Here is a 26916-nt window from a genome sequence, read left to right as displayed (position 1 = left end):
AAGCGAAAGTTGTTCAGTTGTGTTCGACTCTGCCACCCCATGGACTGTAGCCCACCAGGCTTCTCTGTCCAAGGAATTCTCCAGGCAAGAATTCTGGAGTGGGTAGCCGTTCCCTCCTCCAGGGAATCTTCCCAACCCAGGGCTTGAACCCAGGTCTCCCACCTTGCAAGTGGATTCTTTACTGCCTGAGTCACCAGGGAAGCCCAATTAGTACATAGCTAGCATATAATAAATTTTAGTCTTGTTATTATATAGAGTGGTGCCCTCTAATACAGTACCTGCTAGCCAGAAGAAGCTGTTTAAACTTATGTGAATTCAAATGAAGTAGTAATAAAAATTCAATTTCTCAGCCTCACTAGTGACATTTCAAATTCTCAACAGCCACATGTTGCTGCTGGCTGCCACTTTGCACAGTGCAGACATGGACCATTTCTATCACTGTAGAAAGTTCTATTGCATACTGCTAAATATAGAGTCTAATGTTGATACATCAAGGAAAATACAGTCTCATATATAACAGGAGTGTCATGGGACATTGTTGTCTTAGAATTTCAGCTTAAGCCTCATAGCTGAGGACAGTGGGAGACATTGATCCCACATATTAAAGAGAGACGTCAGCATAGACACATTTGTACAGGGCTTACTGCACGCATGTGTGTGCTCAGTTGTGTCTGACACCTTGCGACTCTGTGGACTATAGCCCATCAGGCTCCTCTGTCCATGAAGTTTCCCGGGCAAGAATACTGGAGTGGGTAGCCATTTCCTCCTCCAGGGGATCATCCCAACACAGGCATCGAACCTGCATCTTCTGCATCTCCTGCAATGGTAAGCAGATTCTTTACCATAGAATCACTTGGGAAGCACCTCCAGGGTTTACTAGCAGAGGCTGGATGAGAATTTTGGCCAGTGTCTGGTCTCCAGTCTAGATAAGAGAAGCCTCAAGGTCTATTGAGAGACTAGATTCTTTCAGGTGAATTCATTAGAGTGGAGGCTGCTGTGGGGCACAGATGGGGAGTTTCTGATCCTCCCAGTTCAGTGAAAGGGGGCCTACCAGGAGAACCTCACCCAGATGGCGTGTCTCTGGAAGGGGAGGCCAACATCTGCTCCCAGCTGGATGCGTCTGACCCGAGATACTGGTGTGTTTCCCCCTGGGCTGCTCTCTGAGGCAAGTAAGAAAGGGTTCTTAAGGAACCTTGTGGTGCCCAGAGGCCAAAAGTATGAGATGAGCTCAAGGGGCCGTAGACGCAGGAACATAAAGTACCAGATCCTCATCACCCTTCCTGCCGTGTTGGAACTGTTGTGGAATTTTTGAGCGCTCCCCGGCCACCTGGCTCGTCCCTTCCTGTCCCATGTTAGGAAACATGTTCTTCTCCTTCCCTGTATAAGGAAATTACACGTATCCCACCCAATCAGCAAATGACTCACAAGCTTCCTACTCCATTCCTTTGTTCCCTGGCGACCAAAACAGGCAGGTGACCCATATTTGTCATGGGCTTCCAGGTGGCGCTACTGGTGAAGAACCCATGTGCCAAATCAAGAAACGTGAAACGTGGGTTCGATCCCTGGGTCCGGAAGATCCTCTGGAAGAAGGCATGACAACCCACTCCAGTATCCTTGCCTGGAAAATCTCATGGACGGAGGAGTTCATGGGATCACAAAGGGTCAGACACAACCGAAGTGACTTAGCACACACACTCCCTCACCACTGGAAAAGCTGGCCTGCTCACAGCGTCTCCTGCTCTAATAAACTCTGTTCTCCTTTCATTCTGTCTTGTGTCTGGAAGTTCTTTTCTGACCTGTGCACGGAACATAAAGAACCTGATGTGTACTCTTAATAATTTGCAGTGGGGAGCCTGCTATCTGTGTGAAAGGAGAGGTCCCGCGTCCTCAGTGGAGAGGTCTAATGATGGGGAGGCTGGCTGAGCTGCAGGAGAGGATGGGCTGGGCAGAGAGATAGCAGGGCAGCCTGCCCCATTACCACAGAGGGGCCCACCTTGCTGCCAAGTGTGTGCCATGGCAGGTAAGTAGGCTGAAGCCCTGTAAGGACCTGCCTTCATCCTTCATTCAGTCGTTCAGTCGTGTCCAACTCTTTGTGACCCCATGGACTGCAGCACGCCAAGCTTCCCTGTCCATCACCAACTCCTGGAGTTTACTCAAACTCATGTCCATTGAGTTGGTGAGGCCATCCAGCCATCTCATCCTCTGTTGTCCCCTTCAAAAAAAAGAAAGAAACGTCGTCCCTCATAAGGGACAAGACGTTGGTACGGTGAAGGCGAGTGTCAGATGGAGCAGTAACTGTCAGATGTCGCTTGGAAGGTGCCTCACCCATGTCCCTGTGGGAGATCCCTGAGGGGACCACAGAGATGCACCCCCCCACCCCCAGGGGAAAGCTGCTGTCTGGTTGCCTCCCTGGATGAAACAGATCAACAGTATAGAGAACTAAAAACAGGGGCCAAGGAGGAGGAACGGGAGTCAGGGAGTAAAGAAGATGCCGTGTGCCCATTCTGGGGCGGGTCCCAGAGCCAGGAGACCAAGTAGACGTGCTTAAGGCAATTCACAGAACCGGACGAGCAGGGCTGTGGCGTTCACCTCGTCCGAAAGGGGCAAGCACTCCTCTGCGCCTGCCGTTTGTTGCAGGGCAGGTCAGCTGTTACCAGATCTTCAGGTTTTCTTTTCTTTCTTTTTTTTGGATGTAAATCATTTTGAAACTCTTTACTGAATTCATGACCGTGTGGCTTCCTTTTTATGCTTTGTTCTTTTGGCCGCAAGGCACGTGGGGTCTCAGCTCCCCGACCAGAGATTCAGCTCACACCTCGTGTGCTGGAAGGTGGTCTCAACCACGGGACCGCCAGGAAGTCCCCAGGTTTTCAAAAGAAGCCAGACCGCTGGATTTTGGTGTGAAGCTATGCCATTTTTGAAACACAATGTACATTTTGAATAGATTCTCTTCCGGGTTTTTGAACACCTAAAAATAAAAACTATTCTTTGAGTCAAAAATGATGGTACAGTTTTGAGATTTTCCCGAGCTGCCACCAGGGGGTAGAGAAGAGACGTCGCAGAGTATCACAAGTGGTGGAAGAAGAGCAGACGTTACAGGACTGTCTTTTCTGAATCTGGCCCATTTAATGCACCAGGTATGTACAATATTTAACTAAAAGGTTTAGTTTTTATTTCCAGGTCCGGCATATATCATTGCACAGACGCATTTGCTACTAAAGTGTGCAGATTTTCTTATCTGTTCCCTGATTGAAGTCTTGCGGTCTGACTTTTCTCTCCATCTACCCCTCATGGAGCTGGTTTCTGGGAGTCACTCTTAAATGATCTGTTCTTGCTTGCTGTTCTAGCCTCCACCATCCAGCAGGGACTCGGGCTGCCCACAGATTCTCTGACACTCCTCCATTGACAGATGGGATCGATGTCATGGCCCCTCTTCTTCAATCTGGGTGGACTTGTGGCTGCATTCACCAATAGTTCGTGTCAGTTGCTGAGTCGTGTCCTTTGTGACCCCATGAACTGTGTAGCCCCGCCAGGCTCCTCTGTCCATGGAATTCTCCAGGCAAGAATATTGGAGTGGGTTGCCATTTCCCTTTGCAGGGGATCTTCCCAACCCAGGGATCGAATCCTGGCCTCCTGCATTGTGGGTGGATTCTTTACCATCTGAGCTGCCAGGGAAGTCCAATAGAACTCATTTTATGAGACTTCTGAACCTAGCTCTCAAAAGGCCATGCAGCTCCTATTTTTTTTTTTTTAATATACCAGAATACTTGTTTTTGGAACCCTTGGTCACCATGAACAAGCCCAGATATTCAAGGCCCTCAGGCTGTGAGGAGGCCCTGGTCACACAGAAAGACCCTATGTTAGGCATGTCCATTGATGGTACTGGCTGGATCCAGGCTCAAAGCCACAGTAAAGAAGCCTCCAGATGACCCTAATCCCCAGTCATTGAAGCCATATCCAGCTGTTTGAGTCTCCCCAACTGAGATCTCAGATACCATGGAACAGAGACAAACCATCTTTGTCCATGACTCACAGATTCCATAGGATTTCCCAGCTGGCACTAGTGGTAAAGAACCTGCCTGCCAATGCAGGAATCATAAGAGACACTGGTTCGATCCCTCAGTTGGGAAGATCCCCTAGAGAAGGGCATGGCAACCCACTCCAGTATTCTTGCCTGGAGAATCCCATAGACAGAGGAACCTGGTGGGCTACAGTCCATGGGGTCACAAAGAGTCAGACTCGACTGAAGCAACTGGGCAGGCACAGATTCCATGAACACAAAGAAAAATTATAGTTATGTCACAAAGTTTAGGGGGTGGTTACATAGCAATAGATAACTGGAATGAATGCTAGAATATCTGGACTCTAGACTCCAGCTGCCTTCCTGAGATTTACCCTCAGGTACAGAAACTGGGGATCCCACATGGTGCTAGTGATAAAGAACCCACCTGCCAATGCAGGAGACATGTAAGAGATGCGGGTTTGATCTCTGGGTCTGGAAGATCCCCTGGAGAAGGAAATGGCAACCCACTCCGGTATCCTTGCCTGGAGAACCCCATGGACAGAGGAGCCTGGCGGGCTACAGTCTATAGGTGTCGCACAGTGTCAGACACGACTGAGCCATGCACGCACAGACACTGAGGAGGGATTGCAAGGAGCCAACCAGTGAAGTTCTGGAAGGTGAACAGGAAACTGTTTAAGGGGGCTGGAGAGGAGTGTTCTGAGCCTAGATGACCGCGCCTGGGAAAGCTGAGGGGCGAGAGAGCGCCTGGTTTGTCTGTAGACCTGAAATGTGTGTCTAGCATGACTGAATGCTGTGTGTGTGGTCCCTGTGATGAGGATTCCAGGTTGGAGGAGGGGCACGCGATGAGCCAGGAGAGGGCTGAGGAGTCCAGGCCCTGGTAAGTATGTGATGGGATCTGGAATTTATCTTAAAGACAGCAGGAAACTTCTGAAAGACGTAATATGATCAGTCCTGTGTTTGAGGAAGTTTGCTTTGGCCGTTGTGAGGAAAGCTGATTGTGGAGAGAAAGAATGGAATGGAGGAGATGGATAAGAGATCATGGCTATAATCAGACAAGGGATCATGGTGGGCTGGACTAAGAAAGTCTGGGTTGGCAAGTAAGCAGGAGCCAGATGCATGAAACAGGTAGGAAGATGAATAAGAGACCAGGGCTATAGTCAGAGGAGGGATCATGGTGGGCTGGACTAAGAAAGTGCTGGAAGGCAAGTGAGCAGGAGCCAGATGCCTGAAACAGGTAGGAAAAGGGAGACTGCTGTTAGGTGGGAAGGAGGATTGGTAAAAAAGGACAGAAGAATCGTGGACTATTCCCAGCTTTCCTTCTTGAATGACGGAGTAGAAGTGGTTGCTAGTCAGTGAGGCTGTTCAGAAAGATGAAAGCGGGTTTGAGGAAGGCTTCAGCGATGACCGTGCAGTGTGCAAGGCACAGCGTGTGCTTCTGTGTGGAGCGGTCTAGTGCGTGGTTGATACATAAGGCTTGGGTCAAGGAGGAAGATTTGCACCAAAGCTTTACATTTCTGCCTTTAACATACGATCCACTTTTGAAGTCGTGTTTGTGGAGATCCCAAGGTGAGTTCTGGGAAACAGAAACAGTGTCCTACTTGGGAAGTGATTATAGTAGACCGCACACTGTTTGATGTATCAGAATTGCACCAGCCCCACCAAGAATAATTGGGTTAAGGCTTTGCAATTGTGATATTATATGACCTGCTTCATCGAGGCTTTCTTTGCTGGAAGGTAATGTTTTACAATGATTTTAACATGGGAAAGGTCCATGAGGAAGGTCCAAAAAATATATTTATTTTTAATTGAAGGGTAATTGCTTCACAGTATTGCCTTAGTTTCTGCCATACATCAACATGAATCTGTCACAGGTACACATATGGCCCCTCCCTCTTGAAGTTGTATATTTTTTAATGCATTTTGTTCTAACCTTTTTTTCCCCCCACTCTAACTCTTTTCAATAGTGGGGCTTTGGCAGGAGTCCGCACAGGATCCTTTTTCTTTCCAGCCGTAGGTGGCAGCACACCACTGCCTACAATTAGAGCAACCGCGCTTGTTAGTCAGAGCTGCTGCTCAGGAGAGAGCAGCTAACGAGTAATCAGTCCAAGCTGCATGGCAAATTAATGTCTTTATTAAGTGAGCTAACCGGTTCCCTTTATAAACAAGGTCAGAGTATTTACAACCCAGTGCATTTCATAAAGCAAAATCCATCTGCATTGATGTGACTCCACTAAGGAACCCATGATTTATCGGCAAGGAGCACATGCAAAATCTCACTTGGAAAACCGTCTTTTATAATGACTGGTACCATTCTGAGGTAATCATTAATAAAAGGCACCCTTGCTAGGTCGCCTCATTTTTCTCATACGAGGTAAATGAAAAAGTGATTACCTTAAACAGGAACCACTATTATAAGATGATATTGGGTGGCCTGTTCCAAATTGAGTTCTTAGTAATAAAAATAAAGTGTGATCCTTATTGATCAAATATATCTTCTGTCACTTTTGTTGTTCAGTCTCTCAGTTGTGTCTGACTCTTTGTGACCCCATGGACTGCAGCATGCCAGGCTTTCCTGTCCTTTACCATCTCCCAGAACTTGCTCAAAGTCATGTCCATTGAGTTGATGATGCCATCCAAACATCTGATCCTCTTTCACCCCCTTCTCCTCTTGCCTTCAATCTTCCCCAGCATCAGAGTCTTTTCCAATGAATCAGCTTTTTGCATCAGGTGGCCAAAGGACTGGAGCTTCAGTTTCAGCATCAGCCCTTCCAATGAATATTCAGGATTGACTGGTTTGATCTCCTTGCAGTCCAAAGGCCTCTCAAGAGTCTTCTCCAACAACACAGTTCAAAAGCATCAATTCTTCGATGCTCAGCCTTCTTTATGGTCCAACTCTCACATCCATACATGACCACTGGAGAAACCATCGCTTTGACTATATGAACCTTTGTTGGCAAAGTAATGTCTCTGCTTTTTAGTATGCTAAGCTTGTCATAGCTTTTCTTCTGAGGAGCAAGTGTCTTTTAATTTCATGGATTCAGTCACCATCTGCAGTGATTCTGGAGCCCAAGAAAATAAAGTCCATCACTGTTTCCACTGTTTCCCCATCTATCTGCCGTGAAGTGATGGGATTGGATGCCATGATCTTAGTTTTTTGAATATTGAGTTTTAAGCCAGGTTTTTTACTCTCCTCTTTGACTTTCATCAAGAGGCTCTTTAGTTCCTCTTCCCTTTCTTAGCTTTTCTTCGCCATAAGGGTGGTGCTGTCTGCATATCTGAGGTTATTGCTGTTTTTCCCAGCAATCTTAATTCCAGCTTGTGCTTCATCCAGCCTGGCATTTTGCATGATGTACTCTGCATATACGGAGAAGGCAATGGCACCCCACTCCAGTACTCTTGCCGGGAAAATCCAATGGATGGAGGAGCCTGGAAGGCTGCAGTCCATGGGGTCGCTGAGGGTCGGACATGACTGAGCAACTTCACTTTCACTTTTCACTTTCATGCATTGGAGAAGGAAATGGCAACCCACTCCAGTGTTCTTGCCTGGAGAATCCCAGGGACAGGGGAGCCTGGTGGGTTGCGGTCTATGGGGTTGCACAGAGTCAGACACGACTGAAGCGACTTAGCAATAGCAGCTCTGCATATAAGTTAAATAAGCAGGGTGACAATATACAGCCTTTGTCACTTAGATTAGACAAAGCCTTATTTCACATTTAGAGTAGGTTGCACAGGTATAATGCTTAGTGTTTACCATCTACTTCATGTCACATTTTAAGTGAATCAAATGCTTAATTTTGCCTTCATTGTCAGAGAATTGTATGAGAAGCTCAGAATATCTTCTCACAAAGTGTCCAGGTATCAGGGACCTGGTGAATTTCAGGTTCTAGAATAGTGCTGTGCAATAGAAATCTAAGGCAAGCCACACATGCAAACTGCATGTGCAATTTTAAATTTTCTTGATGCCGCATAGATTGAAAAATGTAAAAATAAAGAGAGGAAATTAATCTTCATTCTGTGTTATAGTGTATTTAACCCAATATGTCAAAAGTATTTAGCAGGTAATCAGTATAAAGATTATGGAGGTATCCTACATTCTTTTTTTTCACTCTGCGTATTTGAACTCTGGTGTCTTTTTTTACATTCACAGCTCATCTCTGTTCCATCTAGCCACATTTCAAATGCTCAATATTCACCTGTGGTCGATGGGCTCAGCTCTAAACACCTAGTATCTGTTATGGATTGAAACATGTTTCCTCAAAATTCAGATGTTGAAGACCTAAACCCCAGTACCTCAGAAAGTGACCTGATTTGGAGCTGAAGTCTTTATAGAAGTAATCAAGTTAAAATGAAGCCTTTAGGATGCATCTGAGCAAAGGTCCATCTAGTCAAGGCTATGGTTTTTCCAGTGGTCATGTATGTATGTGAATTGTACTATAAAGAAAGCTGAGTGCCGAAGAACTGATGCTTTTGAACTGTGGTATTGGAGAAGACTCTTGAGAGTCCCTTGGACTGCAAGGAGATCCTACCAGTCCATCCTAAAGGAGATCAGTCCTGAGTGTTCATTGGAAGGACTGATGCTGAAACTGAAACTCCAGTACTTTGGCCACCTGATGCGAAGAGCTGATTCATTAGAAAAGACCCTGATGCTGGGAAAGATTGAAGGTAGAAGGAGAAGGGAATGACAGAGGGTGAGATGGTTGGATGGCATCACCGACTCAATGGACATGAGTTTGGGTAAACTCTGGGAGTTGGTGATGGACAGGGAGGCCTGGTGTGCTGTGGTTCATGCGGTTGCAAAGAGTCAGACACAACTGAACGACTGAGCTGAACTGATCTGAACTGAACCTCCTCAATGGCTGCTTGGTAAAGAACCTGCCTGCAATGCAGGAGACACAGGAGACACAAGTTTGATCCCTGAGTCGAGGAGGTCCCCTGGAGGAGGAAATGGCAACCCAGTGCAGTCTTCTTGACTGGAGAATCCTATGTACAGAGAAGCCTGGTGGGCTACAGTCTATGGTGTCGTAAAGATTGGCTACGACTAGGCACACAAGCACACAACAGTGCAGAATGCATCCTAATCCAGCATAACTGATGTACTTATGCAACGAGGACCTCTGGAGAAGACAGACTCACATGCAGGGAGAGCGCCATGTAAAGATGAAGACAGAGATGACTGATGTGCCTACAAGCCAAGGAGCACCAAAGATTGCTGACAAACAAAAACTAAAAAGGGTGGACTCTTCCTCACACTCCTCAGAAGGAACTAACCCTGCCATCACCTTGATCATGGACTTTTAGCTTCCAGATATGTGAGACAATCCATTTCTGTTTGTTCGTCACCCAGTTGTGAAAACAAATACCGCTCATGCTGTTGGCAGTGGGCACTTTGTTCTGAGCTTTCCTTCTCTTGCCTTGAACCTCTTCTTTTCTTTCTGCACCTCCTCCTCTGCTCTCACTCAGCCTCTGAGCACCCTCTCATGGAACCTCCGAGAATCTCCCTCCCAGCAGACATGTAGGCTGGGAGTTTCCTGTTCATTAAGCATGAGAGGGACACACCCTGAGTGGTGGCACAGAAGCCTGGTTCACGTCAGGTGTCCAGCGGGGGTCCTGTTACCCACTAGATGGTGCCCCCGTTGTTGTTTTGTTGCTAAGTCATGTCCGACTCTTTGGCGACCCCACGAACTGTAGCCCACCAGGCCCCTTGGTCTGTGGGATTTTTCCAGGCAAGAATACTGGAGGGGGCTGCCATTTCCCTCTCCAGGGGATCTTCCTGACCCAGGGATCAAGCCCGCGTCCCCTATGTCTCCTGCTTTGGCAGGCAGATTCTTTACCACTGAGCCATCTGGGAAGCCTCTAGAGCTCCAGGTGGCCCCCTAGAGCTGCTGTTGTGCAAGTCAAAGTACTGATCCACAAAGTGCTTTCGAAAACCATAAATAACTGTATAGATGAGAATGAGCATTTTGTAGATGGGATGAATGGTTTTCAAATTATTTTAATTTCTTCTCCCTGTAATTATCTGAGCTCCCCACTTTACAGGAGGAAAATAAATTCATGGGGAAAAGGCCCTGACTCTTTTTTGCCATCTGGCAGGGGTGGTCTTCTATTGGTTGTCTCTCTAGTCTGTAAGGTACCTGTCTCCAGCCAGTGCAGAAGCACCCCCCTCCCCCAGAAGCATCCCCTCTCCCACTCACAGACCAGGTGCTGTGGGTGACATGGATCCCACCCTATCTCTAGGAACGGGTCCCAGTGTGTGTGGATATACATGTGCACACACACACATATTCTTTTAGTCTATCTCTGTTTCTCTGGAGAACCCTGATTGATATAACCATTGTTCTGGTTAATTCTTGGCAAGTGCTCATAAATACTTAAAAAGATAAAAGACAAGGGAGGAGACCTTTCGCATTTAGCCTGATTTCCTGCTGCAGATATCACAAGTTGGATCAACATATGTCCATAGTTGTAAAGATGTTATTGTTGTTTAATCACTAAGTTATGTCTGACTCTTTGTGACCCCATGGACAGTATCCCACCAGGTGCTTCTGTCCATAGGATTCCCCAGGCAAGAATACTGGAGTAGGTTGCCATTTCCTTCTCCAGGGGATCTTCTTGATGGGATTGAGCCTACGTCTTGTCTCCTGCATCCGTAGGTGGATTCTTTACCTCTGAGCCACCAGGGACGCCCTATAGAGATGTTGAAGTGAAGTGAAATTGTCAGTCACTAAGTCATGTCTGACTCTTTGACAGTATCCCACCAGGCCCCTCTGTCCGTGGGATTTTCTAGGTAAGAATACTGGAGTGGGTTGACATCTCCTCCTCCAGGGGATCTTCAAGACCCTAAGATTGAAACTTCATCCCCTGCAGGTGGATTCTTTTATCATGGAACCTTCTCAGGGGACACCTAACTGGTCTCTCTTTGGATTAAAGAAGGCATGGACAGGTTTATGGGAACTACAAAGTTATTTCAAGGTATTTTGAGCCCAACCAAGAAAAGAGAGGTGCTTTCTGTCATAAACCTCCTCCTTTTCTAACACAAATTCCCTTTTCAGCCTCTTATCATCCTTAAACCCTTCCAAGAGGAAGTTAAAAAAAAAGGTATACATTCTCAAATGTCTGAAAATGATTCAAGAGAGGAAAGTTTACCTTTTAACTCTCCCCATATCAACCTATTTTCTACTGCCAGCATTGAAATTAATCAACTACAGGAAAACCTTCCTGTATGAAAAGAACCACTCCTCCCAGTTACAGATTTTTTTCCCCCAGTTCAAATGACTATGTCGTTTGATAAAGGTGTTACATGATCTTTAAAGTCGTTAGCGGAACAGCCCTGAAGGGCACCCAGTTTTCAGTCTCTGCTTTGCTCTTGCCCATCCCAGCTGTTTCTACTCTGTACTCTATTATCTGCAGGCCGTTTGCAGTTCATCATGGATCTCGGGAGAGGCATGGGGGAGCATATCAATAGAACTATCTTTGGAAATAATGACATTTGGAAATAATTTTTGTCTGCTTCATAACTGAAAGCGATCGCTCCCCGGAATGCCCTTCGCAGGGAGGCGAGGCTGCTTACCCAGCCTGTTTCGGCTTGGTTCTCTTAGATGCTTGGGTTTCAAGACCTGCGTGTAATTACCCTAGATGGGCTGGCATCGCCTCCCCTCCTGTGAACTTCATTCCTCTGGATCCTGTTCTTGTTGATCCTGCTTCGCTTTTGGATGGATTTCTTCAGAAAGAGCTGTCCGATGTTCCAGGGTTCTCTGCTCTGTTGTGGTCTGCCTTGCTCACTGAAGATCGCCGCTGTGGTCGTTCCTGGGCCCTGGGAACCAGGGTGCGCGTGCAGCTCTCCTCTGTGCTCTCTCTGGCCGTGAGTTTCAGCCCTTGTTCTGTTTAACCCTGGTACCATTTCTTTCTACTTTGCCTTGCTTTTCTAGCTGGTTCCTTCTGCATCTTCTTCCACTAGGTTAGCTTACCTGCACTGTTGTGTGTGTTCAGCCGCTCAGTCGGTCACCTGCATTTGGCACCAAATAGTTTACTCTGCGGAGAAGGCAATGGCACCCTGCTCCAGTACTCTTGCCTGGAAAATCCCATGGACAGAGGAGCCTGGTGGGCTGCAGTCCATGGGGTCGCTACGAGTTGGACATGACTGAGCAACTTCACTTTTGCTTTTCACTTTCATGCACTGGAGAAGGAAATGGCAACCCACTCCAGTGTTCTTGCCTGGAGAATCCCAGGGACGGGGGAGCCTGGTGGGCTGCCATCTATGAGGTCACACAGAGTCGGACACGACTGAAGTGACTTAGCAGCAGCAGCAGCAGCAGCAGCAGTTTACTCTGAACCCTTGCTGGGAGCTGATGCTGGTGGCCAGATGGCAACAAGAAGACGTTAAAGGCAGCCTTTTAACCTGTGACTTGAGAGACAATACTCTTTACTTCCCTGTGAAAACAGTTCCTGTTTTTCCTCAGTTGTGGTAAATGATGTTTTAAAAGACCACTTCTTTTTCACTTGGAATTTAAAATATGTTTATTACCAAATACACATTTTAAGATTTTTTTTTTTTAATCTAAAGAAACATGGCTGTTTCTGACTTTTGGTAAGTATTGCGTTTTGTTTGTTCTTTTCCTTTTTCTTTCTTTAGAATTGCTGGCCATAATGGAGATTCCAATTACATATAGTTTTAGTATTTGGGGCTTCCCCTGGTGGCTCAGCTAGTAAAGAACCCTCTTGTCAATGCTGGAGACTCGAGAGACTCGGGTTCAATCCCTTGGTCAGGAAGATCCCCTGGGGAAGGAAATGGCAGTCCACTCCAGTATTCTTGCCTGGAAAATTCCATGGATAGAGGAGCCTGGTGGTCTACAGGTACTTATTATTTACTGTATTAACTAAGCTCACTTTTTATGTTAGTTTAAAAAAAATGGATTACTGTAATATTTAAAATTTAACTAAAAAAATAAAAGTACATGCAGCTGGGGTATCTCTAGTCCACATTTCAGGTTTCCACATCTGTTGCATGTGTCTCTTAACTTCCAGCAGACTAGCGGGGAATGTTCCACAAAAGAGCAAGCAAGAACATACAAAGTATCAGAGATGTCGTCTCAGAAGTGGCACACTGTCATCTCCACCCATATGTTATTGGCCAAAGCAAGTCACCTGCACCAGCCTGAAGCCAGGGCAGACAAATATACTGCCTGTGATCAGGTCATGGCTAATATGTGGCTGCATTGAGGGATGAAGAATTGGAAGCAGTCTTCCAATATGCAACAAACAGCTCGTTTTCTCTTTGGGAGTAGAACTGTTGGGAATGGCTCCAGGTGCAGACATCTGTCTCCAGTAGGAGAAGATGAAGCAAGGTCTAGACAGAAGGAGATGGAAGAGAGTTTTAATAATATTCTAATTCTTTTTTTTAATTTTAAAATTTATTTTTAATTGGAGGATAATTGCTTTACAGTATTGTGTTGGTTTCTGATTCTTGCATAAATTAGTGCAAGTTTGATTTCTGTTACTTGCAATCAAAAGGTTATCATACACATATAATTTGTGTATATCAGAAGGCCTTTATATAAAAAGAAGCTTCCTTTATCCCAGTGCAGATATTTACAGGCCAATTCTGGAGGGGTTAACATTTCTTCTTCTTTTTTTTTTTTAAATTTCTTCATATTAGAAGTAAACTATGTGTATTTCATTGAGTTTATTAGTTGATCAAATTAAACTGAGCTAACACAAGTTTCAAATAAAGATATTATCTAACACTGCAGTAAAATTATTCATAATCAATGTAAATTGAGGAAGGCATATAAAACTAGGACAAAGTAATAATATTTATATTATTAAGTCAGGAATGTTATAGTTTTTAACCATGTTAATTAAGGCAGTTATGTGAAATATTGAATTTATGCCTGGAAATTTACCTCAGTAAAATAATCTCACAGAAGCAAACATTCATAAGCATGAAGCAGTTTATGACAAGCTCATTCATAATACTAAATAAAGCAAACTGAATAAAGCAAACTATCTAAATTAAGAGAATGTGTTATTAAATTATGTCAGTTTTTCAAGATGGAATATTGTATAGATGGAATATTATATTATATCAGGATGGAGTATTGTGTAGTTTTTAACCATGTTAAGAGAATTATATAAAATATTGAAACATGTTTATGACCTAAGTGAAAATGCAAAACATAAAATATTATTTACATGAATATTCAAACTATGTATATATGAACACCCAGGAAGTACTCTGGAGCTAATGCATGGGGGCTGGGAAAGACCCTGCCTGTGGGTCTCTGGCACCCCATTGACATCAGAGCGCTGAGTGGAGGGTTGCAGACTGTGGGGCATCCATAGGACCCAAGACAGGTTGGCTCTCCCCACAGTGCTTCTTCACACCATGTGGACTCCTACAAGGACAATGAGCATCACAACTTCGTTTGAATTTGATCTGGACAGGCCAATAATCTATGTGAGCCTGCTTCTGCTGACTCCAGAAGTCCTGAGTCTGCCGTTTGATCCTCAAGACAATGCCTTCCTGTCCTGGGCTCATTCCTATGCTGCCTTCCACAATCAGTCTAACTGCTGGGTCTGCAGAGTGCTTCCCTCTTCATCAGTGGAGGGCTTCCCTATGGTGGGCGTCTCCACTTCAAGGAAAGGACTTCCTCCAAGTCTGTGAATACCTTCGACAACAACAATCATATGTGATGCCTCTTCTTAATCTGATGACATCTAACAATCCTATAATGGACTGGTGCAACACTCTGTACCTTAACTGTGGACATAATGTGACTTCTAACTTTGCTGATTGTTCTGCTTTTGCTGTTTGCTCCCTGCATCTGTAACTGTGTAACTGGATTTGTTTCTAGCCGCATGAAGGCTTTTAAGTTACAAATGGTTGCTCACACTCTTGCCACTTCGGCAGCTTCCTCGAACTACTACTTGGGGCCCCTGGATCAGAGATCCTCAATATGAGGGTTAGGAGAATATGTTGCATCACCAGTTTAGGGAAGATGCCCCTTCTCAGCTCAGAAGCAGTTACAGAATGAGAACGACACCCCTTTCCCTAGGCAACATAATTCTCCTAAAAGAAAAGGGGAGAATGAGAGGGTAACAGGCAGGAAAGCCAGGGGTGTCCAAACAGAGGAAATAGGCTGCAACTGTCAGACATTTTTTATCTGTTAAGCGGCAGGAGGAAACAAACTACAAGTGTGAGATTTTTGGCTTCCCTGGTGGCTCAGTTGGTAAAGAATCCCCCTGCAATGCGGAAGACCTGGGTTTGATCTCTGGGTTGGGGACATCCCCTGGAGAAGGGAATGGCTACCCACTCCAGTATTCGGGCCTGGAGAATTCCACGGACTGTATAGTCCATGGGGTCTCAAAGAGTTGGACATGACTGAGCGACTTTAAATGTAAAATGTAAAAGAAGTACTCGCTTTACACATGCATATCTATGTCCACAATAAGCACAACACACACACACACACACACAGTCATTATCTTTTGGAGTGCAATGGAGACAAATTGTATTATGAATCTAGCTGTAATTTCCTCTTACTCAGGTAGAAGATACTCATCATCTTTGAGTAAAATTACTCTTCTATGGGCTCATTGTTCATGCAAAAGTCAAAATTCTATCTTAGAATCAACAAATTGAAACTGTAGATGCTAAACAACTTTGAATAAAATCATCAGAGCTGAATTTTGTGAGCAGAATCAAATCTCTGTGGGGTTATGGTGGGGTTTGAGTGAGGATATGATGAATGATGTCTTTCAGTGAGAAAAATCGGGGTCAGGACTATTCCCTGGGGACTGAGAGCTCAAGGTGACAGGTGGGTTTGGGGAGCCCACAGAGAAGGAAAACTAGTGGAGGGCATATGGCTGAGGGACTCAATTCAAGGACCAGTGTATATTTCCCATCCAGGATTATTGTTTTCTTTCATTTTTCTCCTTTGTAATGTCCTTGTTATCTTTCAGTTCAGTTCAGTCGCTCAGTCATGTCTGACTGCGACCCCATGAATCGCAGCACGCCAGGCCTCCCTGTCCATCACCAACTCTTGGAGTACACCCAAACTCATGTCCATCGAGTTGGTGATGCCATCCAGCCATCTCATCCTCTGTCGTCCTCTTTTCCTCCTGCCTCCAATCCCTCCCAGCATCAGAGTCTTTTCCAATGAGTCAACTCTTCGCATGAGGTGGCCAAAGTATTGGAGTTTCAGCTTTAGCATCAGTCCTTCCAAAGAACACCCAGGACTGATCTCCTTTAGCATGGACTGGTTGGATCTCCTTGCAGTCCAAGGGACTCTCAAGAGTCCTCTCCAACACCACAGTTCAAAAGCATCAATTCTTCAGCGCTCAGCTTTCTTCACAGTCCAACTCTCACATCCATACATAACTGCTGGAAAAACCATAGCCTTGACTAGATGGACCTTTGTTGCAAACTAATGTCTCTGCTTTTGAATATGCTATCTAGGTTGGTCATAACTTTCCTTCCAAGGAGTAAGTGTCTTTTAATTTCATGGCTGGAATCACCATCTGCAGTGATTTTGAAGCCCCCCAAAAATAAAGTCTGACACTGTTTCCACTGTTTCCCCATCTATTTCCCATGAAGTGATAGGACCAGATGCCATAATCTTCATTTTCTGAATGTTGAGCTTTAAGCCAACTTTTTCACTCTCCTCTTTCACTTTCATCAAGAGGCTTTTGAGTTCCTCTTCACTTTCTGCCATAAGGGTGGTGTCATCTGCATATCTGAGGTTATTGATATTTCTCCTGGCAATCTTGATTCCAGCTTGTGCTTCTTCCAGTCCAGCATTTCTCATGATGTACTCTGCATATAAGTTGAATAAGCAGGGTGATCATATACAGCCTTGACATACTCCTTTTCCTATTTGGAACCAGTCTGTTGTTCCATGTCCAGTTCTAACTGTTGCTTCCTGACCTGAATATAGGTTTCTCAAGAGGCAGGTCAGGTAGTCTGGTATGCCCATCTCTTTCAGAATTTTCCACAGTTTATTGTGATCCACACAAGCAAAGGCTTTGGCATAGTCAATAAAGCAGAAATAGATGTTTTTCTGGAACTCTCTTGCTTTTTCCATGATCCAGTGGATGTTGGCAATTTGATTTCTGATTCCTCTGCCTTTTCTAAAACCAGCTTGAACATCTGGAAGTTCATAGTTCACATATTGCTGAAGCCTGGCTTGGAGAATTTTGAGCATTAATTTACTAGTGTGTGAGATGAGTGCAATTGTGCAGTAGTTTGAGCATTCTTTGGCATTGCCTTTCTTTGGGATTGGAATGAAAACTGACCTTTTCAGTCCTGTGGCCACTGCTGAGTTTTCCAAATTTGCTGGCATATTGAGTGCAGCACTTTCACAGCATCATCTTTCAGGATTTGAAATAGCTCAACTGGAATTCCATCACCTCCACTAGCTTTGTTCGTAGTGGTGCTTTCTAAGGCCCACTTGACTTCACATTCCAGGATATCTGGCTCTAGGTCAGTGATCACACCATCATGATTATCTTGGTCATGAAGATCTTTTTTGTACAGTTCTTCTGTGTATTCTTGCCACCTCTTCTTAATATCTTCTGCTTCTGTTAGGTCCATCCCATTTCTGTCCTTTATTGAGCCCATCTTTGCATGAAATGTTCCCTTGGTATCTGTAATTTTCTTGAAGAGATGTCTAGTTCTTCCCATTTTGTTGTTTTCCTCTATTTCTTTGCACTGATCGCTGAGGAAGGCTTTCTTATCTCTCCTTGCTATTCTTTGGAACTCTGCATTCAGATGCTTATATCTTTCCTTTTCTCCTTTGCTTTCACTCCTCTTCTTTTCACAGCTATTTGTAAGGCCTCCCCAGACAGCCATTTTGCTTTTTTGCATTTCTTTTCCGTGGTGATGGTCTTGATCCCTGTCTCCTGTACAATGTCACAAACCTCCATCTATAGTTCATCAGGCACTCTATCTATCAGATTCCTTGAATTTATTTCTCACTTCCACTGTATAATCATAAGGGATTTGATTTAGGTCATACCTGAATGGTCTAGTGGTTTTCCCTACTTTCTTCAATTTAGGTCTGAATTTGGCAATAAGGAGTTCATGATCAGAGCCACAGTCAGCTCCTGGTCTTGTTTTTGCTGACTGTATAGAGCTTCTCCATATTTGGCTGCAAAGAATATAATCAAGCCTTCAATAAATTGTCTTGAATGCTCATCCAGGCATTTGCTGCACTTTTAGGGACTGAAGGAGGGGCTTGCAACTCTCCTCGAGTACAGCAGAAGCCTGGCTTGCATGGAGAGTGGTAAGAAGTGCAGTGGGGCACTGAGGGGAAGTCCTTGGAGCATGGCCTAGAAGGAGCGTTTATTTGGGGACCCCATCAGAATTCCGTTAGTATGGTAGAGTGAGAAACATCTTTTTCTGTTTGCCCAATACCTCATTTTCCCCCTCCATCTTTTGCTGCGGAAGGATTTTACTTTCCCACCATGCTGAACTCAGGAGAGCCCATTTGACTCACTGCGGCCAGTGAGGTATGTGCGCAAGGATCATGCACCACTTCCGGGCAGAAGCACTAAGAATCAGTGCATATTTCTCCCATGTCTCCCTTCCCTCAGTCCGTCCCAACTGGTCCTGGAATGTTGCTGCTCCTCCTTACTGTGGTTCATTGAGTGAAGGTGAGTGGGTCAAAGCCACAGCCAACTTTTGTTTGACATGTTACATTGGTGTGATGGTTAATTTTACATGTCAGCTTGAGTGGATCACAGGGTGCCCAGATATTAACTAAATATTTTCCCCAGATGTGTCTGTGAGAGGGTTTCCACATGATATTAGCATTCGAATGATGGGACTCAGTAAATTTACCTCCTCTGTGTAGGTGGGTATCATCCAACCTGTTGAGAGCATGGACAGAACCAGAGGAGGAAGAATTCTTGATTTTCTCTGTTTCACTTCTTGAACTGGGACATCTCATTTTATCTTCTCCTGTGCTTGGGCTGGGATTTCTACCATGAGCTCCTCTGGTTCTCAAGCTTTCAGACTTGGACTGAACTACACAGCCAGTTTTCCTGGGTCTCCAGGTTGCAGATTTTGGGGATGTCTTAGACTCCATAATCGCATGAGCCAATTTCTCATTATCTATCTACAGTTTGTTTTGTTTTTCTGGAAAATCCTGACTAACAAAGCAGGCAATAGGTAAACATTTGTAGCAATAAGTTATTGAGACTTGGGGTTATTTGTTACTGCAGCATAGCCGGGCCTATCCTGACTCATACAATGGGACTTTTCACAAACACAAAGAAGTAGCATATGCAAGACTAAACCTCCTGTGTCATCCAGGAGGGACAGCTGATCTATGTTACTCGGCATCTGCAATTCAAGTCCTGTGAGTCTTTGAGTGAAACTTTGACTTGTACTTGCACTTGGTCTACCATGTTCAGGCCAAGAAGGATATTTTGGTGCCTCTGAAAAATGTCTTTTCTTCACCATAAGTGGTGTATTTGCTAACTCTCTCACCAGCTCCAATCTCAACTTTTGCTTCTAATGTTTTCCTTTTATTTTACATTCAGGAACTCCAGTGATAACTGTCTAGTGAGCTCTGTACTCTCATTCAGAGACAGTGTTTGATGAACATTGGTTTGATTTGTACAGATTTGTCAAAAATGACATTTAAGAAAACAATTGCTGCCTTGATGAAACCTGATTGTTTCTGTCTTGACTCCTTCCCAAATTTGTATGTATATTATCAAATTGATCAGAGTATTGTTTTCCAATGAAATGATTTGATTTTAGGCAGATAATTTCATGTACATTAAAAAAAGGACAAACCATGTAATTCTGCCAGAGCAGGGACCCAGATTAATTAGAAAGGCCTCATTAGTTCCGGTGCGGGGGGGTGGGAGGAGTTGATAGGCGTGTCCCACTGACAGTGGAGAAGTCACCACACCGAGATGGGCAGCCTGAAGCTGCTCTCAGCAGGCGGCCCAGTAAACACTCAAACTGCTTACTCTTCTGCCCAGGTGTCTCTTGATAAAGGCAGATAGAAGACACAAAGCAATTACCCAGATAATTAAGGAAAAACAAACCTGTGTGTGGCAGGTGACTTGGGGAACTTTTACTCAATTTTCTAGGCAACCATTGAAATTCTTTGCCTCCCTGTTGTCAGCAGGAATATGATCTGGTTCATAACAGCTACTTAACAATTATAATGCTCTCAGTTGGTAAATATCACTTCCTAGGAACTCCTGTACTCATCAATCTAGAGTTTGAAATAGCTCGTGGGATCTCAGGGCTGTATTGTTCCCACCGATTCATTGCAAAACCCCCAATAACTGCTGTGAAAATGTTAGGCTATTTGTGAAACTTTGGAAACAGCTTCTGGCAACTCTTGTTTTGTGATTCTGGGTAAGATGAGACCTGCACCCTCACAGGCTGGGCAAATGAGATTCCAGCTGTGATGGAGCCCAAGGAAGAGGATTCACTGTCAATCTCTGTATGAGGCATTTGCTACATTTTACCTCCAACACATTCCTAGGAGGAAGGTCCTACTATCATCACTTCAGAGATGAGAAAATGCAGCCTTATCCAGGCACACACTGGTGAGTGATGAAACTAAAATTTCCACCCAGATCTTTTTGATTCCAAAGTTATTTTTACTCTCCCAGTGGCTCGGAGAGAATCCAGGGCACCTATAGACAGCGTAAGAAAAAGCAGAGACATCACTTTGCTGACAAAGGCCTGTATAGTCAAAGCTATGGTTTTTCCAGTAGTCATGCATGGATATGAGAGTTGGACTATAGAGAAGGTTGAGCACTGAGGAACTGATGTTTTCAAAAGAGTCTCTTGGACCCAAGGAGATCAAACCAGTCAATTCTAAAGGAAATCAACCCTGAATATTCACTTGGGGGACTGATGCTGAAACTGAAGCTCCAATACTTTGGCCACCTTATATGAAGAGCTGACTCATTGGAAAAGACCCTGATGCTGGGAAAAATTGAGGGCAGGAGGAGAAGGGGACAACAGAGGATGAGATGGTTGGGTGGCATCACCAACTCAATGGACATGAGTTTGAGCTGACTTCAGGAGATGGTAAAGGACAGGGGCGTGCTGCAGTCCTTGGGGTTGCAGAGTCAGACCTGACTTAGTGACTGAATGACAACAGCAACATAGTTTAAAAAACCTCATGGGTGTTTCTGGTGTCAGTGGAATTGGAAATTATATGTTAAGGCAATAGTTCTCAAAGTTTAGCATGTGTCAGAATCATCTGTAAGACTAGAAAACACACTGATGTCTGGTACCACACCTAGAGAGTGTCTCATCTGGTCTGGGTTAGGGCTCAAGTATTTGCATTTTTGACAAGTTCCCAAGTGATGCTGCTGCTGACACCCAGGGACCATACTGTGAGAACCAGCACTACATTCAGGAACTCAGGAACTCAGAGAATTTTATGTGACAGTCAGCATAATGGGAATGAAATCAGGTATCTGCAAGATCACCTTAGAAAGAATGGTTGGGAATAAGTCCCGACCAATAGTGAAACTGACATATTCTAGAGAGAATATGGGGGAGGTTGTAATTTCATTGGTTCTGTCTTGTTGCAACAAAAATTTGAAGCGATGGATGGACCGGTGTTACCGCCCTCGGATGGACCAGTGTTACAGCTCCGTGTTACAGCTCAGTTTATTTAGAAAGCAAAGGAAAATACATCCTGGAGGTATGAAGGTGGGCTGACCTAAAAGATGCGAAGAGAAGGGAAATCCCTGGCCCAATTTTGGCTCCTCTTTTTATATGTCTTTTCCTCCCCCGGGCCTGCCCTATGTAAATTGGGCCAGCCAGGAGTGCTGTTTGTTCTACCTGAGGTCCTCACTCTGGTCCTCAGACCTTCCTTTGTTCTATTTTCGCGGGCTTTTCCCTTCTTTGTCTTTTAGCCACCCCCATTCTGGACTTTTTTTTCCCTATTCTAACTACCTAACAGTTGGAAGAGAGGCATTAATTATTAATAACAGAACAGACAGTTTCCCTCTGAAAGGAAGAAGTGGCGGAACAGTCCGTTTCTACCTTTCCTACTGATTCTCTGGACACTAAGCAACTTTGGTGGTTCTTTAGTCCCTAAGTCATGTCTGACTCTTGCGGACTCAAGGGGCCTACCAGGCTCCTCTGTCCATGGGTTTTTCCAGGCAAGAATACTAGAGTGGTTTGCCATTTCCTTCTCCAGAGGATCTTCCAGACCCAGGAATCGAACCTGGGTCTTCTGCATTGCAGGCAGATTCTTTACCGACTGAGCTACAAGGGAAGCAAGCAACCTTATGAACATTAATTCAATTAACTCATTTGATTAATTTATTTTTCCAGATGTCTGATATCTGAAGAGGTTTCAAGCAGGACGATTTTTTCAGGAGCACCACCCTGCCTAATCCCCGCGCGTGCCATTTGTATTGAATTCTATGTAAATGGTGCCCCCTGGAGGAGTGGAAAGGAATATCATCCTAAGTGAAGGATCTAGCGTTGTTAAACATGATTTGTATGCCCCTAGATTCTACTCTCACATTAAACTAGAAAACTGAGGACCTATGAGCACAGTCACTCTGAGGAACTTTCCCTTGAGAAAGACTTTTCTAGGCAATATTCCAAGTAACGCAGGATCTACAATTCTTCAAACAAGTGAAAATGGTAGGAAAAGATGGTTAACACATCCAAATGCTATCAGGATGTGTATTTTGCTTCTCTGTTTTGTGGGGATAAAATTATTGCAAGATTTGACTTTACAAAGTAGAAATTTTGACTGAAACTGAAACAAATGTGGGTCTTTTTGAGACAGCAAGAAGTCTCTTGGTTGGAACCCTTTGGTACAGAAGGGTTATTCTATGCCATGAGCCATGAGCATAAAACCTGGAAGAGGCTCTGCATAAGACCCACTGATGTTCCATGTCTCATGACCCTCTTCCCTCCATCAGAAGATCAAACTTACTCTTTGTGTCATGCTTTTCTATGACCTGCTAATATTCCAAGATCCCCTGTATTCAAAGTATATACTTAACAGCCATGTGTCCTTACTTATCCTTCATGGGCCTGTCTTTCCTTATTTATGGGATGACTACAAAGATGACCAATACAGAGATATAGATTGATAAAGCTGAGGACAGTGATTGACACACCCTGGCATCTATAAATGTTACTTGTTACTGTTATTATTCAGACATGCTTATGAAGAAGGCCTTGTGGATGACTTGTACATATTGGATATTTAAGGGATTGGCTTCCCTTGTAGCTCAGTCGGTAAAGAAACTACCTGCAGTGCAGGAATCCACCTTCGATGCAGGAGACCTGGGTTTGATTTGTGGGTCGGGAAGATATCCTGGAAAAGGAAATGGCAACCTACTCCAGTATTCTTGCCAGAAAAAAATCCCATGGTCAGAGGAGCCTGGTGGGCTACAGTCCATAGGATAGCAAAGAGTCGGACACCATGTAGTGACTAACCCACCAAGGGACTGGAAAGTGTTTAATTAGTGGAGATAATATTGGGTGGGCTTCCCTTGTGGCTCAGCTCATAAAGAATCCGCCTGCAGTGTGGGAGACCTGGGTTTGAACGCTGGGTATGGAACATCCCCTGGAGAAGGGAAAGGCTACCCACTCCAGTATTCTGGCTTAGAGAATTCCACGGACTGTATAGTTCATGGGGTTGCAAAGAGTCGGACACGACTGAGCGACTTTCATTTTCACTTTCAATGTTGGGTAGTCTAATCCATGTCTACAAGCGGGAGAGCTAGAAAGGCATGGAAGATAGTTAGGTAAGAGAACCAGTAGAGAGATGTAACCTTGAATTCATCTGGAAAGCAGGTTATCAGGAGTAAATGATTCCAGGGATTTTCCTGGTGTTTCAGCAGTTACCACTCCATGCTCCCAGTGCAGGGGGCCCAGATTCGATCCCTGGACAGGGAATTAGATCCCATGTGCCCCATGCCACAGCTAACACCTGGCACAGCCAAATAATTAAAAATAAGCATTTTTAAAAGGAATACATGATTCCAATCTGATGACATTAGAAGGGGCTGTGGACATGGGAATCGTATTTGGGAGAGAAGAAACAAATGGTGTCCATGGTCTGTGACCCAAATTCCTTCTTAAGAGTCATCTCGCCCTAATGAGAGTTGTTCATACTGCCACTGGTAGGCTACTAGGATCTGGAAAACAATTTATATGAGCTGTGACCAGCATTTAAAAAAGAGAACAGAATGTAAAAGTCCAGTGTCCCTTCTTTGCACATAGCGAGTAAATATTGTTTCACGAATCTTAGTTATGCATGTCCAGGTGGCCAGGGTCCTGGTGCACAATGTGTGTTATTTTTATCATGGATTTTGGTACAAGGAGTTTGAAAGTCACTGCTCTAGTGTATTCACTAGGGTAGGGAGTTTTCTCTGCTTTTGCAAAGTCTTCTTTATCTATTCTTCAGGCTGCTTTTTTTCTCCCCAGCCTTTTCTGAGTCAAAGCAAGTACCTACTTCTTGCCCTTCTAGTGGGGGAGTCTGGCCTCAGGTTACCTTCTAAAGTGATCTCCTCACCTCTGCAAAATCCCAGAGGTGATGGCGAGCCTGCTGGGGATCAGTTCCTCCCCCCTTTTTTTTTTTTGTTTTTATGACCCAGTTGCTCACATATTTCAAATCTTTCATTAAAGTTTTGGTGAAATACTTTAAACTTTGCTGCTTACCTTTAGTTCTCCTGAAGTCTAAGAAAACAGTGGCCTGGAATTGAAATCCTGTGCAGGGGTCTCTTCTGCCATGCTCCTGCTTCATCATTGTGATTCCCTGACCTCAGGGCTACATCCATCACAGCTGGAGAGCTCTTCTTGCAATTTACTACCTGCAAATGTTTATTCGTTTGGGGAGGAAAATGCTGCCTCATATAGAGTTCCATGCATTTTTTATTTACTTATGAATATTTTAAAATGGCAGGTCAAGTTTAAAATATCTATTTTAGATCCGTCTGTTTCCTCTCCTCCTCTTGGCCCTGTCCATGCTTTTCCAAGGGGTCTTAAAGGAAGAAGAAGACTTGGTCTGCTTTTTTACTCCTTATCTCTCATTTCTTGGGGCACTTTTCTTCTTGATTACAGAGGGGAGATGGAAAAGGATGGATCTGTCATTCCCGCTGTGCATTGGCCATCCCTTGGTTATTGCTTCCTGTTTTAAACACGTGTTTATTTATCTATGGCTGTGCCATGGCATGTGGGATCTTAGTTCCCTGACCGAGCATCAAACCCATGTCCCCTGCATGGAAGCATGGAGTCCTAACCACTGGACCTCCAGATAATTCCATTGGCTATTCCTTCTTAGGTTGAGATGGACCAAGTACAGATAGCCCCTGAGGGGGGACATCCCATGCTGCTTCCTTCTTGGGGTACACGTGTGAGTTCTTTACGCACCTCTTAATATGAACCCAGAGCTCCATCTCTTGTTTCCATCAAGTTTCCTACCAAGGGAGACTAACTAGCTGAAGTTCTTCGAATCCCACTGCAGCTTTCACTACCAGCGATACACCCTGCCGTTCTTTTTCCATCACTGGGGACACCCAGACCGTGCGTGGACCTCTTGTTTGGAGCACAGTAAGCATGGCTTTAGCCCGGCTATCTGCTGCAGTCAACCATGACTCACTGCGGACTCAGGCTTCCTGGAGTGCCAGGTAGCAGGAGGGCTGGTTTCCCCACTTCTATTCTCTCTCTCTCTCTGCCCTCTGAGTCCTCCTCTCCCCTGCTCAGAGAGGCTCAGAGAGTGAGCAGCTCAGCACGACCGCCCCATCAGCCCGTGTCCCCTGGGGATCAAGATGCCCACCCCTTTTTGTTTCTGACACCCCAATATCTGTGTTTCCCTTTTTTCTTCCTCCATGGGAAGTACTGAGGCTCTCACCTTTTCACTGATGACTCATGATAGGCAGCCTCTCCTCCCTCTCCTCTTCGTGGTCTTGTGCTTGCTTAGGGCAGGGGAATGGCTGACTCAGTACAGCTTGCTGACTCCGGTCTATTAAAATGTGCTGCAGGGGTTCACGCCTCCAGCTGTTGGCAGCTGTCTTTTGAGTGGGAGGTGCTTGGTGTGTCTCTGCCTTCTGCTCCAGGTCTCAGTCAACGATTCTGAGACAACAGAATTACTATCATCAGCACCCCACTGTGTGCAAGATGAGGGACCTGTATCATCTACTCTATTCATATTTTAAAGAGTTAAGTTGGTTGTTTACTTTGGCAGCACTTGCACCAAAAATAGGGCTTCCCAGGTGGCTCAGCAGTAAAGAATCCACCTGCAATGCAGGAGACACAGGTTCGATCCCTGGGTCAGGAAAATGCCCTGGAGAAGGAAATGGCAACCCACTTCAGTGTTCTTGCCTGGAAAGCCCACAGAGGAGCCTGGGGCGGAATGTAGTCTGTGGCGTCTCGAAACAGTTGGACATGACTTAGCGACTAAAACAACAATAACAAATACTAAAATTGGAAGGATACAGAGAGGATTAGCATGACCCCTGCACAAGGATGACATGCAAATTTGTGAAGCATTTCATATATATATTTTTTACAGTGGAATATGACTCAGCCATAAAAACAAATGAAATAGTGCCATTTGCAGAGGCAAGGACATAGAGACACTCATACAGAGTGAAGTAAATTAGAAAGAGAAAAACAAATATCATATAATATCCCTTATGTGTGAAATCCAGAAAAGTGGTATAGATGAACTTACTGACAAAGCAGAAACAGAGACAAAGATGTAGGGAAGAAACTTATGGACACTAAGGTAGGGGGAAGAGGGGCATGGGATCACTTGGGAGACTGGGATTGACATATATACACTATTGATACTGGGCATAAAACAAATAGCTAACGAGAACTTACTGTTTAGCACCGGGAACCTTACTCCATGATCTGTGGGCATCTAAATGGAAAGGAA

At 44.7% G+C, this 26916-nt stretch overlaps 1 protein-coding gene and 1 non-coding gene across 3 annotated transcripts in view; both read left to right on the top strand.

Moving 5' to 3' along the window:
• The window catches only part of BACH1 (BTB domain and CNC homolog 1), a 60570-nt gene extending 52162 nt beyond the window's left edge, over positions 1–8408 (top strand). The window contains exon 5 of one of the 2 annotated variants that reach the window (XM_025281838.3): positions 8169–8408. In XM_025281838.3, coding sequence (XP_025137623.3) covers positions 8169–8264 — 96 coding nt within the window. In that variant the 3' untranslated portion in view covers positions 8265–8408. Of the gene's footprint in view, positions 1–1500; positions 1765–8168 lie in introns of those variants that run through there. The other variant, XM_025281830.3, reaches the window with a different exon arrangement.
• Positions 8409–26431: 18023 nt separating this feature from the next.
• On the top strand, positions 26432–26536 carry LOC112587358. The gene has a single exon (XR_003111848.1). It is a non-coding gene; the product is annotated as a U6 spliceosomal RNA (small nuclear RNA).
• Positions 26537–26916: the final 380 nt, after the last annotated feature.

The sequence above is a fragment of the Bubalus bubalis genome, chromosome 1 (assembly GCF_019923935.1).
Source record: "Bubalus bubalis isolate 160015118507 breed Murrah chromosome 1, NDDB_SH_1, whole genome shotgun sequence".
NCBI classification, from domain to species: Eukaryota; Metazoa; Chordata; class Mammalia; order Artiodactyla; family Bovidae; genus Bubalus; species Bubalus bubalis.
The sequence above is the reverse complement of the archived record's forward strand: the minus strand, read 5'-3'. Positions and strand labels throughout refer to the sequence as shown.